This window comes from Eumetopias jubatus, unplaced genomic scaffold, assembly GCF_037043125.1.
Source record: "Eumetopias jubatus isolate StellerSeaLion01/CBP00866 unplaced genomic scaffold, mEumJub1_p1.0 scaffold_11, whole genome shotgun sequence".
Taxonomy (NCBI): domain Eukaryota; kingdom Metazoa; phylum Chordata; class Mammalia; order Carnivora; family Otariidae; genus Eumetopias; species Eumetopias jubatus.
The window spans coordinates 64828354-64841186 of record NW_028274817.1 but is presented as its reverse complement, the minus strand read 5'-3'; the positions used below and the strand labels follow the sequence as shown (position 1 = coordinate 64841186).

At 37.6% G+C, this 12833-nt stretch overlaps 2 protein-coding genes across 4 annotated transcripts in view; one reads left to right on the top strand and one right to left on the bottom strand.

Moving 5' to 3' along the window:
- MAGT1 (magnesium transporter 1) overlaps positions 1 to 2723 on the bottom strand; it is a 50899-nt gene extending 48176 nt beyond the window's left edge. Inside the window, exon 1 of one of the 3 annotated variants that reach the window (XM_088028723.1) lies at positions 2554 to 2723. Coding sequence is in view for 1 of the 3 variants with exons in the window: in XM_028101485.2 (XP_027957286.1) it covers positions 2554 to 2655 (102 nt within the window). In the remaining 2 variants the exon portion in view is untranslated. The remainder of the gene's footprint in view (positions 1 to 2553) is intronic. The other 2 variants (XM_028101485.2, XM_028101486.2) reach the window with 2 other exon arrangements.
- Positions 2724 to 7678: 4955 nt separating this feature from the next.
- COX7B (cytochrome c oxidase subunit 7B) lies at positions 7679 to 12379 on the top strand. The gene is made up of 3 exons (XM_028101388.2): positions 7679 to 7817; positions 10794 to 10918; positions 12178 to 12379. The coding sequence occupies exons 1-3, from the start codon at positions 7778 to 7780 to the stop codon at positions 12253 to 12255; spliced, it is 243 nt and encodes an 80-aa protein (XP_027957189.1). The 5' UTR covers positions 7679 to 7777; the 3' UTR covers positions 12256 to 12379.
- Positions 12380 to 12833: the final 454 nt, after the last annotated feature.

Sequence of the window (12833 nt, the reverse complement as noted above, 5' to 3'; positions counted from 1 at the left end):
AGCCCTGCATCGGGCTCCCTGCTCAGCGGGGAGCCTGCTTTTCCCTCTCCCACTCCCCCTGCTGGTGTTCCCTCTCTCACTGTGTCTCTGTCAAATAAATAAAATCTTAAAAAAAAAAAGTATATTCAAGATACTCACAGTCTAATGGGGAAGACTGATAAATGAACAATGATAGTATTATGTGCTGAATTCCTCTCAGTTCACCTGGGGGGACGAGGAAAAGCTTGGTTGAGGAAGAAGATGATGTTTGAGCTAAGACTTGAAGAGTAGGAATCCTCAGGGGTGCCTGGGTGGCTCAGCCAGTTAAGCATCTGCCTTCATCTGAGGTCATGATCTCAGGGTCCCGGGATTGAGCCCCTTGTCAGGCTCCCTGCTCAGCGGAGAGTCTGCTTCTCCCTTCTCTCTCCCTCTGCCTCTTCCCCTGCTCGTGCTCCCTCTCTCTCAAATAAATAAATAAATAAAATCTTAAAAAGAGTAGGAATCCTCAGGTGAATGAGAGGGTGGGGTGAGAGAGAAGGAAAATACTCCAGCAGAAGTCCCACAAAATACAGACACTTGCAAGAGAATACAGAAAGATCAAGGAAGGCAGGTAATTCAGTATGACTCCTATTGGAAGGAGCTTGGACTGAGATAAGCCTGGAAGAAGCAGACAAGGGTCAGGCTACAGAAGCCCTTTTATACTTTGCAAAATGGGTTAAAAGGTTTTCAGATTTTCATGTTAGCATCTCTGGCAATACTATGAAGGATGGGTTCAAGGAAGACCAGTTAGGCAGTATTGCAATAGATCTCTAAGAGCAATAAGGGTCTGAAAAGTGGGCATCATAGGAAAGGAGTTGGAATCTGATTTCTTTTTAAACTATTTTATTGAGAAAAAATTTACATAACATAAAATCCACCATGTTAATCATTTTAAAGCATATAATTTATTGCTGATTCCTTTTTAAAATAATCTATCTCCTGCTAGGCCCTTCTGCTTCTACTCCAGTGAAAGATTAAATAAATATAATTAAACTGGACAAAACAGCAGTTTTAAAAAATCTTCACTTTTCTTATTTATAAAAAGTGGTTACTGTAGGGTATTAAAGAGGGCACGTTCTGCATGGAGCACTGGGTGTTATACACAAACAATGAATCATGGATCACTACATCAAAAACTAATGATGTAATGTATGGTGATTAACGTAACAATAAAAAATTTAAAGAAAAAAAGTGGTTACTGTAGAAATTCAGACAATACCAGTACATAAGGTAAAAAGTGAAAGTGTTACCCTAATGAACAATCCCAACTACCCAGAGAAAGCCACTCTTAAGATTGTTGTGTATCCTTACAAAAATTGCTCTATACATACATATGCACTTATATATGGGTGGTTTTGTGTTTTTGCATAAAAGGCATCTAAAATATAAAGTATTACTCTATATCTTGTTATTCATGTAAAAACGTCTTGGAATCCTCTGTTTGCTATAACTTTGAAAACTATATGTTTTTATTTTATTTTCTGCCAACCTAACAAGGAACTCATCTTAATTTGCTGGCTTATTTTTTTCTTATCAAATAGTTCAAATATTCAGAAACAGAAAAGATAGGTTCCTTTAAATTCAGCTCAAGTTGACAAGCATCTGAAATATCTAAATGGTATTTTTAACGTGCGTGTACAGGTGTTGTGTACTAGAAGAAGCACAAAATGTACAGGAACTAGCATAAGACTGACTGACCTAGAATTTTAGTCCTTGTTCAACAAGTAACTGTGTAAGCTTAGGTCTCAGTTTTCTTCATCCATAAAATCAGGGAGCATAAATAATATAAATAATTGTGAGTAATCCTGAAAGCTCTAAGAGCATATGGCTCTAAGTCATAAATGTTTCAAAACACAATGTTAAAATTTCTTTGCTTGGATTGCTTAATGGTAAGGAAAGAATATTGTATCTCCTCTACTTGCCACAGTCAGTAAATTCCACAAAGGGAGAATCTTTGTTTTGTTCACTTATGCATACCAAGCTTCTACAACAGTACTTGGCATGTTTGATATTTGTAAATGATTGAAAATGGTTTAAGAGCTTCCATCCCAGCAAATTGCTTTGAATCAATTATTTGGACAATGTCATAAACCTGGCATAGTTCAGCTTTTCAGTTTAATTCTCACATTCCTGAAGCGAAAATGCTACAAATGTATAGCTCTCAGACGTCTATAGAGGAGTTACAACTACTGACAGCAGAAAGATTCAAGAAATTCTACCCCCGGACCTAGAGTCAAACTTCCCCTACCACCTGATGGGGCCCATATTCAAAGTAGTGTCAAAACTCTCAGCTATGTACACGCACAGGCCTAGAGAAGCCAGGTTGTCATCTACCCCACCCCTCTCAGGCTCTACATCCCTAGAAGACAAGGAGTTACAGTTTCTTCTCTCGCGAACCTCCTAACTCTTAAAAATGGTGAAACTGGAGCCACCAAAAGACACAGAACCAATGGGAAAGGGGATGACAAGGAGTACAGACCCTCTCAAACCCCATTCTTTGGGAAAATCCCGTGTTGCTGCAAACAGCGTCCTCACCTCCTTCTTTCTTTGGGCAGAGACTGAGGGAACCCCGTAACTGAGCAGCAGCGCCACCGCCATGTTCGCGGAAACACACCAAAGCCACCAACGCGCTGCCATGTTCGCTTCTCTCTCTCTCTCGGAGAAGCCAAACTTTCCTCGGGCTGGGTCTGAGCGCGGGGCGTGAGAACAGACAAACCAGCCCCCTGTCCCGCCTCATTGGTCCAGCTCAGGCCTTCTGGGCGACCCTTCACATTACGTCACGACGCTCTAGCGCTAGTTGCACGCTGAAAGACGGTTCACTTCTCATTGGTCTCCGTTAGCCAATAAAAAAAGGATAATCTGGTGGTTTTTCATTGGTCCGTTAAGGATGATTAACTGCCCCTTTCATTTACGCAAAGATGAGGCATGTAATGCGTCTGCACAGGCGCATGCGTAGTTGTGAAGCGTTGCGTTTTTTTTTTTCCCTAGTCCAAAATGGCTTCAGGGTGTTAAAATGGAATATTTTCCCCATTCGTTTAGAAGTACCTTGTAATCCGCCTCGTTTGTGTAATATTCTAGAAAATTCGGACCTAGCCACGTGATTGTTAGCTATCTTATTCCCTCATTCTGCCTCTAAAGTTTTTCAAATCAAGATGAATAAAGTAAAAGCAGGAAAACAGTTACAGACTTAATAGCACTGAAGACTTTTTAAAAAGTAAATGAGCTAGAGCTTGTTGAATACCTTCTGTGTCCCAGGAACTGTGCCATGTGCGGTGCACAGAGCGGACATCAAAAGTGATTTTTTAAAGTTTTTTTATGACATTTTTAAAGTTAAACTTATTAATTTATTACTTTAAGACAAGGACTTAAATTTCTGGTTATAGACAGCAAATACCGACTTTTTATTATTTTGTTTGGAGGATGAGCATGAAGCTAAGGTTGTAAGGAAGCATTTCTGTCTTTTTAGTTTTTGTGTCATAGTCCATATTCATTAAACCTCAATTCCCCTATGTAAAACATAATAAAAATCCTACATAGCTGAAGAAGTTTCCATTTATTTGGTCCAGTTTTGTTTATCATAGTGGGTTGTAAAACTGGGATAATTTAACTAGAGAAGAATAATATACTCAAGAGGAAAAACACCAACAAAATAAAATCAGTTGTCTATAATTTGGATTTATTTCCATGGTGTGAAACATCATATGACTACTCTTTTAGGCCTTGCTGGGAAACACATGCACACACATGCACAGAGAAAAAGAATTTCATTATGTTGGAGAGATAAGGATATGTGTATGGAAGGGAAAATAGCTGGTTCTGAAGTGAAAATATGTGATCTGGAGATATGAAAAACATTTTAAGACATTTACAGACACTCATAATAATAATACAAAATAAAAGTATATGGAGACATGCTGTTTGATTCTATTTATATGACATTCTGGAAAAGACAAAGTCAAAGGGACAGAGAATAGATCAGTGGCTATCTGGGGCTGGATGTGGGGAGAGAGGAGCCACATAAAGGAAATTTTTGTGGTGATGTAACTGTTATGTCCTTTATTGTCCTAGGCACTTGTCAAAACTCACAGACTGGTACACCAAAAAAGAATGAATTTTACTGCATGTAAATTGAGTGAATAAAAATTAAGGTAAATTTTTAAAGAACACAGAAATCTCACCTATCATATTGGCAAAAAATTCAATACATGCCATCATCAAGGCTGTGGGGAAACATGCACCCTTATACAATGCTGGTGGAAATGCAAAATGGCATATCTACGGAGGTTAACCTGAAAATATCCAGCAAAACTACATAAGCATTTATCCTCTGATCTAGCAATCCCACTTCTAGGAATCTAATCCAAAAAATAAGAATATATGTGCACAAAATTATTCATTTTAGCACTATTTATAATTGAAATATTCTCAAAAATACCCAAATGTTCAAATACAGGAGACTGATTGAATATACTATGGTACATCGTTGGTTTACAAACTGGACACTGTATATGCAGGGCAAGGAGAGACCAAGGAGAGATTGAGGCAGACCATTCTAAGTTGATAGTTTTTCTAAATTTTTATTTATTTTTTACTTTTAAAGATTTTATTTATTTATTTGTGTGAGAGAGTGCATGCATGAGCATGAGCGGAGTAGGGGCAGAGGGAGAGGGAGAGGGAGAGGGAGAAGCAGGTTCCCCACTGAGTGCGGAGTCTGACCTGGGGCTCAATCCCAGGACCCCGAGATCATGACCTGAGCCAAAGTCAGATGCTTAACAGACTAAACCACCCAGGAGCCCCTAAAATTTTTATTTTTTTTCTTGAAGTATAGTTGACATACAATGTTACATTAGTTTCAAGCGTACGACATAGCGATTTTACAATTCTATACATTATGCACTGCTCACCACAATGAGTGTAATCACCATACCACATTATAAAAATATTATTGACTAAATTCCCTGTGCTGTCCTTATCTCCATGACTTATTTATTTTACAACTGGAAAGTTGTACCTCTTAATCCACTCCACCTATTTCACCCATCCTCCCTCCCTCTGGCAACCACCAGCTTGTATTTATGAGCCTGTTTCTGTTTTTTATTTGTTAATTTATTTTGTTTTTTTTTTTAGATTCCACATATAAGTGAAATCATATGGTATTTGTCTTTCTCTATCTGACTTCTTTTACTTAGTATATACCCTCTAGGCCCATCCATGTTGTCACAAGTATCAAGACTTCATTCTTTTTATGGCTAAGTGATATTCCACTGTGTATAACACACTTTACCCATTTATCTATCTATGGACACTTAGGTTGTGTTTTTAATAAACAAGGGAACTCATGAGGCTTGTCTTGGGGAGCTGCAAAATGACTAGAGATTCCCACCTGCCCACCAGAATCTCAAAAGTTTATATAGAGGCCTTAACTGGATTCAGTCATGTATGCTGTCCAGGTGGTCTCAATAATAACTTACTTTCTCAAGGCTATGTGGTTGGAATAGCTCCCACTTGGGAAAAGTAGGAAGAATGTACATTCCCAGAATGGGGTTTGGGTGAGGAGTATATGATTGCCTGGATCCAGCTGGCAGGTCAACTGGCAGTCGAGTCCTCTTTATTACCTCTTCCAACATACGTAAATACCATGGAGTATTTCACAGCTATAAAAAAAGGAATGAGGAAGAGTTGTGTAAATGATATGGGTTTTTAAGATCGATTTTTCAGTGAAAAAAAAACAAAGTACAAAAGAATATACATATTATGCTACATTTGTGTAAAACAGAAGAGGAATTAGGAAAATATACACATATTTGCCCATTTTATGTATGTTGGAGGAGGTAATAAAGAGGACTCGACTGCCAGTTGACCTGCAAAAGGAAACATAGAAAAAGTTAAACCAAAAACTAACAAAGTTGGTTATCTACAGGAGGTGGAGGAAATGGAGTGGAACAGTTATGGGAGGGAATGACACTTCTCTAAGTATACAAGTTTTTATAGTTTTTACTTTTGTAATGATGTAAACATTTCTAAAATAATCCAAATATAAAACCAAATCATTTGGTTTTTCAAGATGAAAAAATTCTAAAGATGAATAAGATGAATAGTGGTGATGATTGTACAAAAATGTAGATGTACTTAATGCTACTAAATTGTACACTTAATAATTATTAATGGTAAATACTATGTTATGTACAATTTTTAAAATAAATGAGGGGTACCTGGCTGGCTTAGTTGGTAGAGCATGCAACTTTTGATCTCAGGGTTGTGAGTTTGAGCCCCACATTGGGTATAGAGCTTAGTTAAAAAAATAAATAGATAAAAATTTGAAGGGAATCCTACTGATCACATCTGGGACTCTTGATTACTAAAATAAATCATGATAGTAATGGATTATAACTACTGAATCCACAAATCCATATTGATAATGAACAAATAAAATGGAGAGGGAATAAAATTCCTCCCTACAGTAGAACACCCACTATTATATATAGAAGGAATGATAGAATTAGAAAATCACCATATGAAACTTTCATACTAATAATTAATTTGGGCAAAAATCATCAATGGATACAAAAACTAGTGGGTGAAATTTTGATGAAGAACAGGATGTTCACATAAGTCGATGTACTTTTCACGTTACTTATTTTATTACAAAGGGAAAAAAACAGTAACTTTAGGAACTTGAAAGCCACTCTTTGGACCAAAGGATTAAAGTTGCAATAATGAGACAATAATTGGACATTGTGTGCTTCCTGACAAGATACCCTAAAAAGACACATCTGTTATGTAGTGTTCCTGCCAGAAGTGCATAAACTGAATTTAATTATGAGAAAATATCAAGCACACACAATTTGTGGGAATTTTTATAAAATAACTAACCTATACTCTTCAGGCCGTGATCCTATGTTGTGGCCTATACTCTTCAAAAATGTTACAGAACACAGACCGGTGGACTCAGAAGGTCCATTACCGGTTCTTCCACTTACACTCATCACGTATTTACCCACATATTACGAAGTTTTTTGCTATTCTTGCAACTTTTCTCTAAATTTAAATCATTTCAGGGGCGCCTGAGTGGCTCAGTTGGTTAAGCGACTGCCTTCGGCTCAGGTCATGATCCTGGAGTCCCAGGATCGAGTCCAGCATCAGGCTCCCTGCTCGGCAGGTAGTCTGCTTCTCCCTCTGACCCTCCCCCGCCTCACGTGATTTCTCTCTCTCTCATTCTCTCTCTCTCAAAAATAAATAAGTAAAAAAAAAATCTTAAAAAAAATAAATTTGAAATCATTTCAAAATTAAAAGTTAAACAAATTAGTATACAGTAATAGGAGACAAAAATTAGAGAAGTGAAGGAAGTTCAGGGGGCTCAAAAGAACCTGCAAGCCTCTGAAACACCAACTTGAAGCTAGTGCCTTTGATGATTCAGTCTACGATCAGTGTATCAGCTCTCTCCTGTAGAGCCCTAAACCTGGCTCCAAGGCGCGGGTGGGATGGGGAGAGTTTCTCTCATTCTTCACTAAATACCAGCACACCCCATTTACAAAGCGTGAAACTACATTTCCCAAAAAGCCTTTATCTTTCCTGTCCCTAAAGAGAATTACAATTTCTATGGGGTGTTTTTTTACAGGTCTCGCGAGATTTCATTAATTCTCATTAAAGAGCCCAGCCGAAAGCCATTTTGTTTTTCAGGGCTCTTTGCAAGGAGACTTGGGACGAAGTTGTAGCAAAGCAGCAGCTACAGTTGCACCGTTGTATCTTCAGCTTCAGAATGTTTCCCATAGTCAGAACCGCTCTAAGTCGTCTCCGAGGTAAGCAAAAATTGTGAGCAAATTATTTCCAACCGCCTTTTACCTATTTATCTTAGTGGTCTCCCATGCCCTTTCCCTCCACCTGCATCCCTATTTCTAATCCTGAATGCGCAGTCTCCCGCCTCGCCCCAAGTAATTGGGAAGCCATCCTTAGCATTTACTTAATCTCCCAGTGTTTCTGTTTTGGTTCCCAGCTCACTTTCTGTTACCAGAGTCATAGCATAGCCCTGTTTTTTGTTTTTGCTTTTTAAGTTCACTGACTTATGATTTCAGGGAAGGAGGTTCTTGGTGGACACTGCTCATTCCTTCTAATTTCGTAAATTTTAGCTTTGAGTACATTTACTCCCAAAGAACTTCTCTCCGATTCCTGTAACTGTAACGGAAGGAAACTGGACATCTAGCTCTTTGGTTTCATTGCAAGGAGACAACCCAAGTGGTGGCCCTGCAGCTTTCATGTTGTTTGTTGGTTATTAAATAAATATTAGCTTCTTCGAAAACAATTGTAATTTTTTCTTATCTAAAAGTTTGGCAGGTACAAGGGAATTTTGAGACCAGCCTTATGTATTGAGAATACACTAGATTGGAAAGAGAAAATTCATTTCCGTACTTGATTTGCAGTGAAGGTGACCTTGAGTAATGTGAGCAGTTGTTTTACATTGAAAGTGACCTTAAGCAGTTACCATTTAGCTTCTTTAGCCATCTTTTTATTTTCAGTTTACAGAGTCAGTAGTAGTATTACTAGATTGTGTTCTAAACACTCAGAACAGCTTTGACAGTCACCAAAAAAATAGTTGCCCAACTGGTTTTTTAATATTCCAAAAGCCACATCTGTTATCTCTTTCACTTTGGGCAAATGATTTTTCTCTGAACCACACTTTCCTGCTTTGTAAAACAGGGGGTTAGCAAATAATTACTACCTCAAACAATTGTTGAGGATTATATGAGATTACCAATAGGTGGTAACTAAACCATTTCTTGTTACAGAAGAGAAGTCTAAAGAAATCCACTTGGGTGACCTGAATTTTGAGGTCATGAGATGTTGCAGAATTGTTTGGTAATTTTAATTTATTTGCTCTTTGAGCAGGTAGGGCCTTGTACCTTAGGAAAGGGAATTTTTTGTTTTTTTTTTTTTAATGTGGAATTCACACTTTTACTTTTTAACTGCTCTAGAGCAGAATATATTGTGAAATGTTTGTAAATTTGCTCATCCCAAGTGTGTCTAAAGGTGAAAAGAAAACCTGTAAGGCAATTAAGAGAAATCATTAATGGTCAAATAACTAGCAGGAAATAACCCATTGTATCACATAGAAGCCATTATATTCTTAAATGCCAGTGAATGGGCAGCGTTGCTGTTTCTTTTTTTTTGTTTTTTAAATATGGCTTCCATTGCAGGGGCGCCTGGGTGGCTCAGTCCGTTAAGCTTCCAATCTGTGGTTTCAGCTAGGGATGTGATCTCAAGGGTCTTGGGATCTTACTCAGTGGGGAGTCTGTTTCTCTCCCTGCTCTTTCTCTCAGATAAATAAATCTTAAAAAGATACATGCTTTCCATTACATAAGTACCATTTGAGGCTCTAAAACAATAAGGATTGGGGCGCCTGGGTGGCTCAGTGGGTTAAGCATGTGCTTTCGGCTCAGGTCATACGCGTCTGGTTCCCCGTTCCTTGCTCAGTGGGGGTACTCTGCTTCTCCCTCTGTGCCCCCCATGCCTTCTCTCTCTCTCTCAAATAAAATCTTTAAAAAAAATAAAACAGGATCTGTTAGGAAGGAAAAAAAATTTTGGAAATACGCATTTTGCAGTCTTGGCTCTTTGCCAAGCTCTCTTAAGTGCCTCTAGAGCAGTTTGGGAACTCATTCTACTAAAGTTATAGTAAAGCAAAGTTTTAATGTTATTCTGCTCAAAAACCTTTGCCTCTACCAAAAAAGTGGCCCTCCATTATCCTTTCTAGTTTTGTCCCTATTGCTTGTCTGTACACCTCATCCTTAAACCAAACATAATTTGTTTTCTAGAACACGGGGCTTTTTTTTCTCTGCTTTTTTTTCAGATTTCCCTTTCCTACATCTACATAACCAAATCCTACCTGCTGTTCAGAGTGCTTAGTTAATCTACTTTTTTTTTGTATTACAGCGATTTGTGTATACATGTCTCATATCCTTCTCTAGATTGGAGGTTACTTGAAGACGGGGTCTGTGTCTTACACATTTTCGTGTACTGTATTTCTTTTAGCATAATGTTGTACTCATTAGTAATTATTTATTTTTTAAAAGATTTTATTTATTAGAGAGAGAGAGAAGCAGACTCCCCGCTGAGCAGGGAGCCCGACCTGGGACTGAGTCCTAGGACCATGACCTGAGCTGAAGGCAGACACTTAACCGACCGAGCCACCCAGGCGCCCTCATTAATAATTTTCAAAAAAAAAAAAATCAACATTACTCTAGTTTTTGGAGGGTTTTTTTTTTGTAATTTTAAGGTCATAAACATTTGGTATGCTTTAATTTGAAATTCATTTTGAGTTTACCCTTTTATGTTGTAAGTTGCTGAGCACTACAGAGTAAACTAGTGAAAATTTAAGTCCTAGATATTCAAATTAATGAATAGGAGCCAAGTTCCAGAGGTTTGTAGTGAATGTTACTGGCATCACCTGTTCTGTTTTATCCCCCAAGATTTTATTATGAAAACTTTAAGACATAGAGAAAATTTGGAAGAATTGTATGATAAACACACAACTGCACTGCATAGATACAATTAACATTTTGATATATTTGTTTTCTCACATATCTATATATGTGTCAAATTATATTATTTTTGATGCATTTAAAGTATACTACTTTGCTTTCTGCTACAATGTTTTAACGTTGTATTGAACTGCAAAGTACTATAAAGTTAACATCCGTTGCTTTCCTGATTAGCAGTATCAATTACATGTTCTTTTTTCCTTATAATTGATATGCTTCTGTATTCCTCTTTTTTTCTTTAAGTTCAAAGCATTCCACAAACAATGGCAAGGCAGAGCCACCAGAAAAGGACACCTGATTTCCATGACAAATATGGTAATGCCGTACTAGCTAGTGGAGCCACTTTCTGTATTGCTGTATGGGCATATGTAAGTACTGTTGACTGATAATTTTCTATATTAGATGTCTTCCATTCCTACTTATTTTATGTATTCAAAATGATTTCACAGAGTAGTATACATTTTTAGTTAGGAGGGACTTCAGAGATTTTCTGATGTAATTACCCACCCAGTGCAGGAATTTCTTCCATAGCTTTAAGCATTCACATTCTACCCATCATTTTCTTTCTTTCTTTTTTTTTTTAAGTAATCTGTACACCCAACACGGGTTTGAACTCCCAACCCTGAAATCAGGAGTTACACGCTCCACCAACTGAGCAAGCCAGGTGCACTACCCATCATTTTCTTGCAACAAGAAATTCTGATCCCATTTCCATGTATCAACCATTAGATACTAGAAACCAAAGATACTAGAAAAATTAGATACTAGTTTCCTGGATCTTCTCTTTCAGATTAAACATCCTTAGTTCTGTTAATCACTTTTTGTTACATGGTTTCCAGGGTTTTCACCATCTTGGGTCACCTTCCTTCACTTAATCAGTTTCTTTTCTAAAATTCTCCCAGAACGGAGTACAACATTTCTGATGGTTGAGATGTACAGTGACTTGATTTCATTATTCTAGTTTTTTACATCTTACATTTAACAATCTTCTTACCAGTTGATGTACTTATTGGTTAAAAGGATAAATATATAAGTTGTTCTTAAAAGATACCTATTAACCTTGCCTTAATAAACAAAAATATTTATTAGTGGGGCTTTTCATTCTTGTTTTAACCTGAAATATACTGTCAAAATAGGTGTGTGTACTTAATTAGAAGAGTAATTAGATGTTGAACAAATGTGTGATCAGGGGCACTTTTGGAGGTGGTGTTCCTTGATGAAAGGATATTATGAAAGTGCTCTTTGGCAGTACTTAGGTAGTTGTGGTTGAGTGAAGCAGTGTTTGAGGAGGTACTAGAGAAATGTGAAGTAAAAATTTGAATTAATGAAAATTGCTCAGTCATACTAGCCACATTTCAGTTGCTCAATAGCCATATGTGGCTATTGTGTTAGTGAAAATCTAGACATTTCTTGCATCTCAGGAAGTTCTGTTGAACAGTACTGGTCTAGAGAATTAGGACAGCAATTAGCTTTGGCCTACGTGGAGGTGGCACTATATCCCAGCTGGATTTCTGTGTGTTTTTAACCTGTAGAGTAGAATACCTTTGTCACTTTTAAGAAATAGTCTCCAAGGGAGAGTGGACTCTGGTTTAAACATTTATAACTAATAGCATTTTAATTTTTACAGACAGCAACACAAATTGGAATAGAGTGGAACCTGTCCCCTGTTGGCAGAGTCACCCCAAAGGAATGGAGAGATCAGTAAACATCCCAGTTGGTGTAATACTGAATTGTTGCAAAACCAACTCATAATTGATGCCAAGTAAAAGCACTGTGCACCCATTAAAGTATGGCATGGTTGAAGAAATAAAGTACATTTGAAACCTTCGTTGTCGGTTTATTTCTTTTGTAATGAAACCAAGCTTGATCACTTTTCATTTAATCTTAGTGTTACTATTTAAGTGAGATGCTTTATAATTTCTTAAATGATTTTTCCTTTTTAAAGATTTTATTTATTTGACAGACCAGCGAGAGAGGGAACACAAGCAGGGGGAGTGGGAGAGGGAGAAGCAGGCTTCCTGTGGAGCAGAGAGCCCGCTGCGGGGCTCGATCCCAGGACCCTGGAATCATGACCTGAGCCGAAGGCAGGTGCTTAACGACTGAGCCACCCAGGTGCCCCTTAAATAATTTTTCTTTCTGAGGTAGTATGAAAGTAAAATTTGGCTGTCACCTGGAAGTCAACTTTATAGTAAGCTAAAATTACAGTTCATAAATAACTAATCACAGAGTTATTCTAGATCATCTTTTGAGTATCCAGATATTGATTATGCCTACTACATTTCA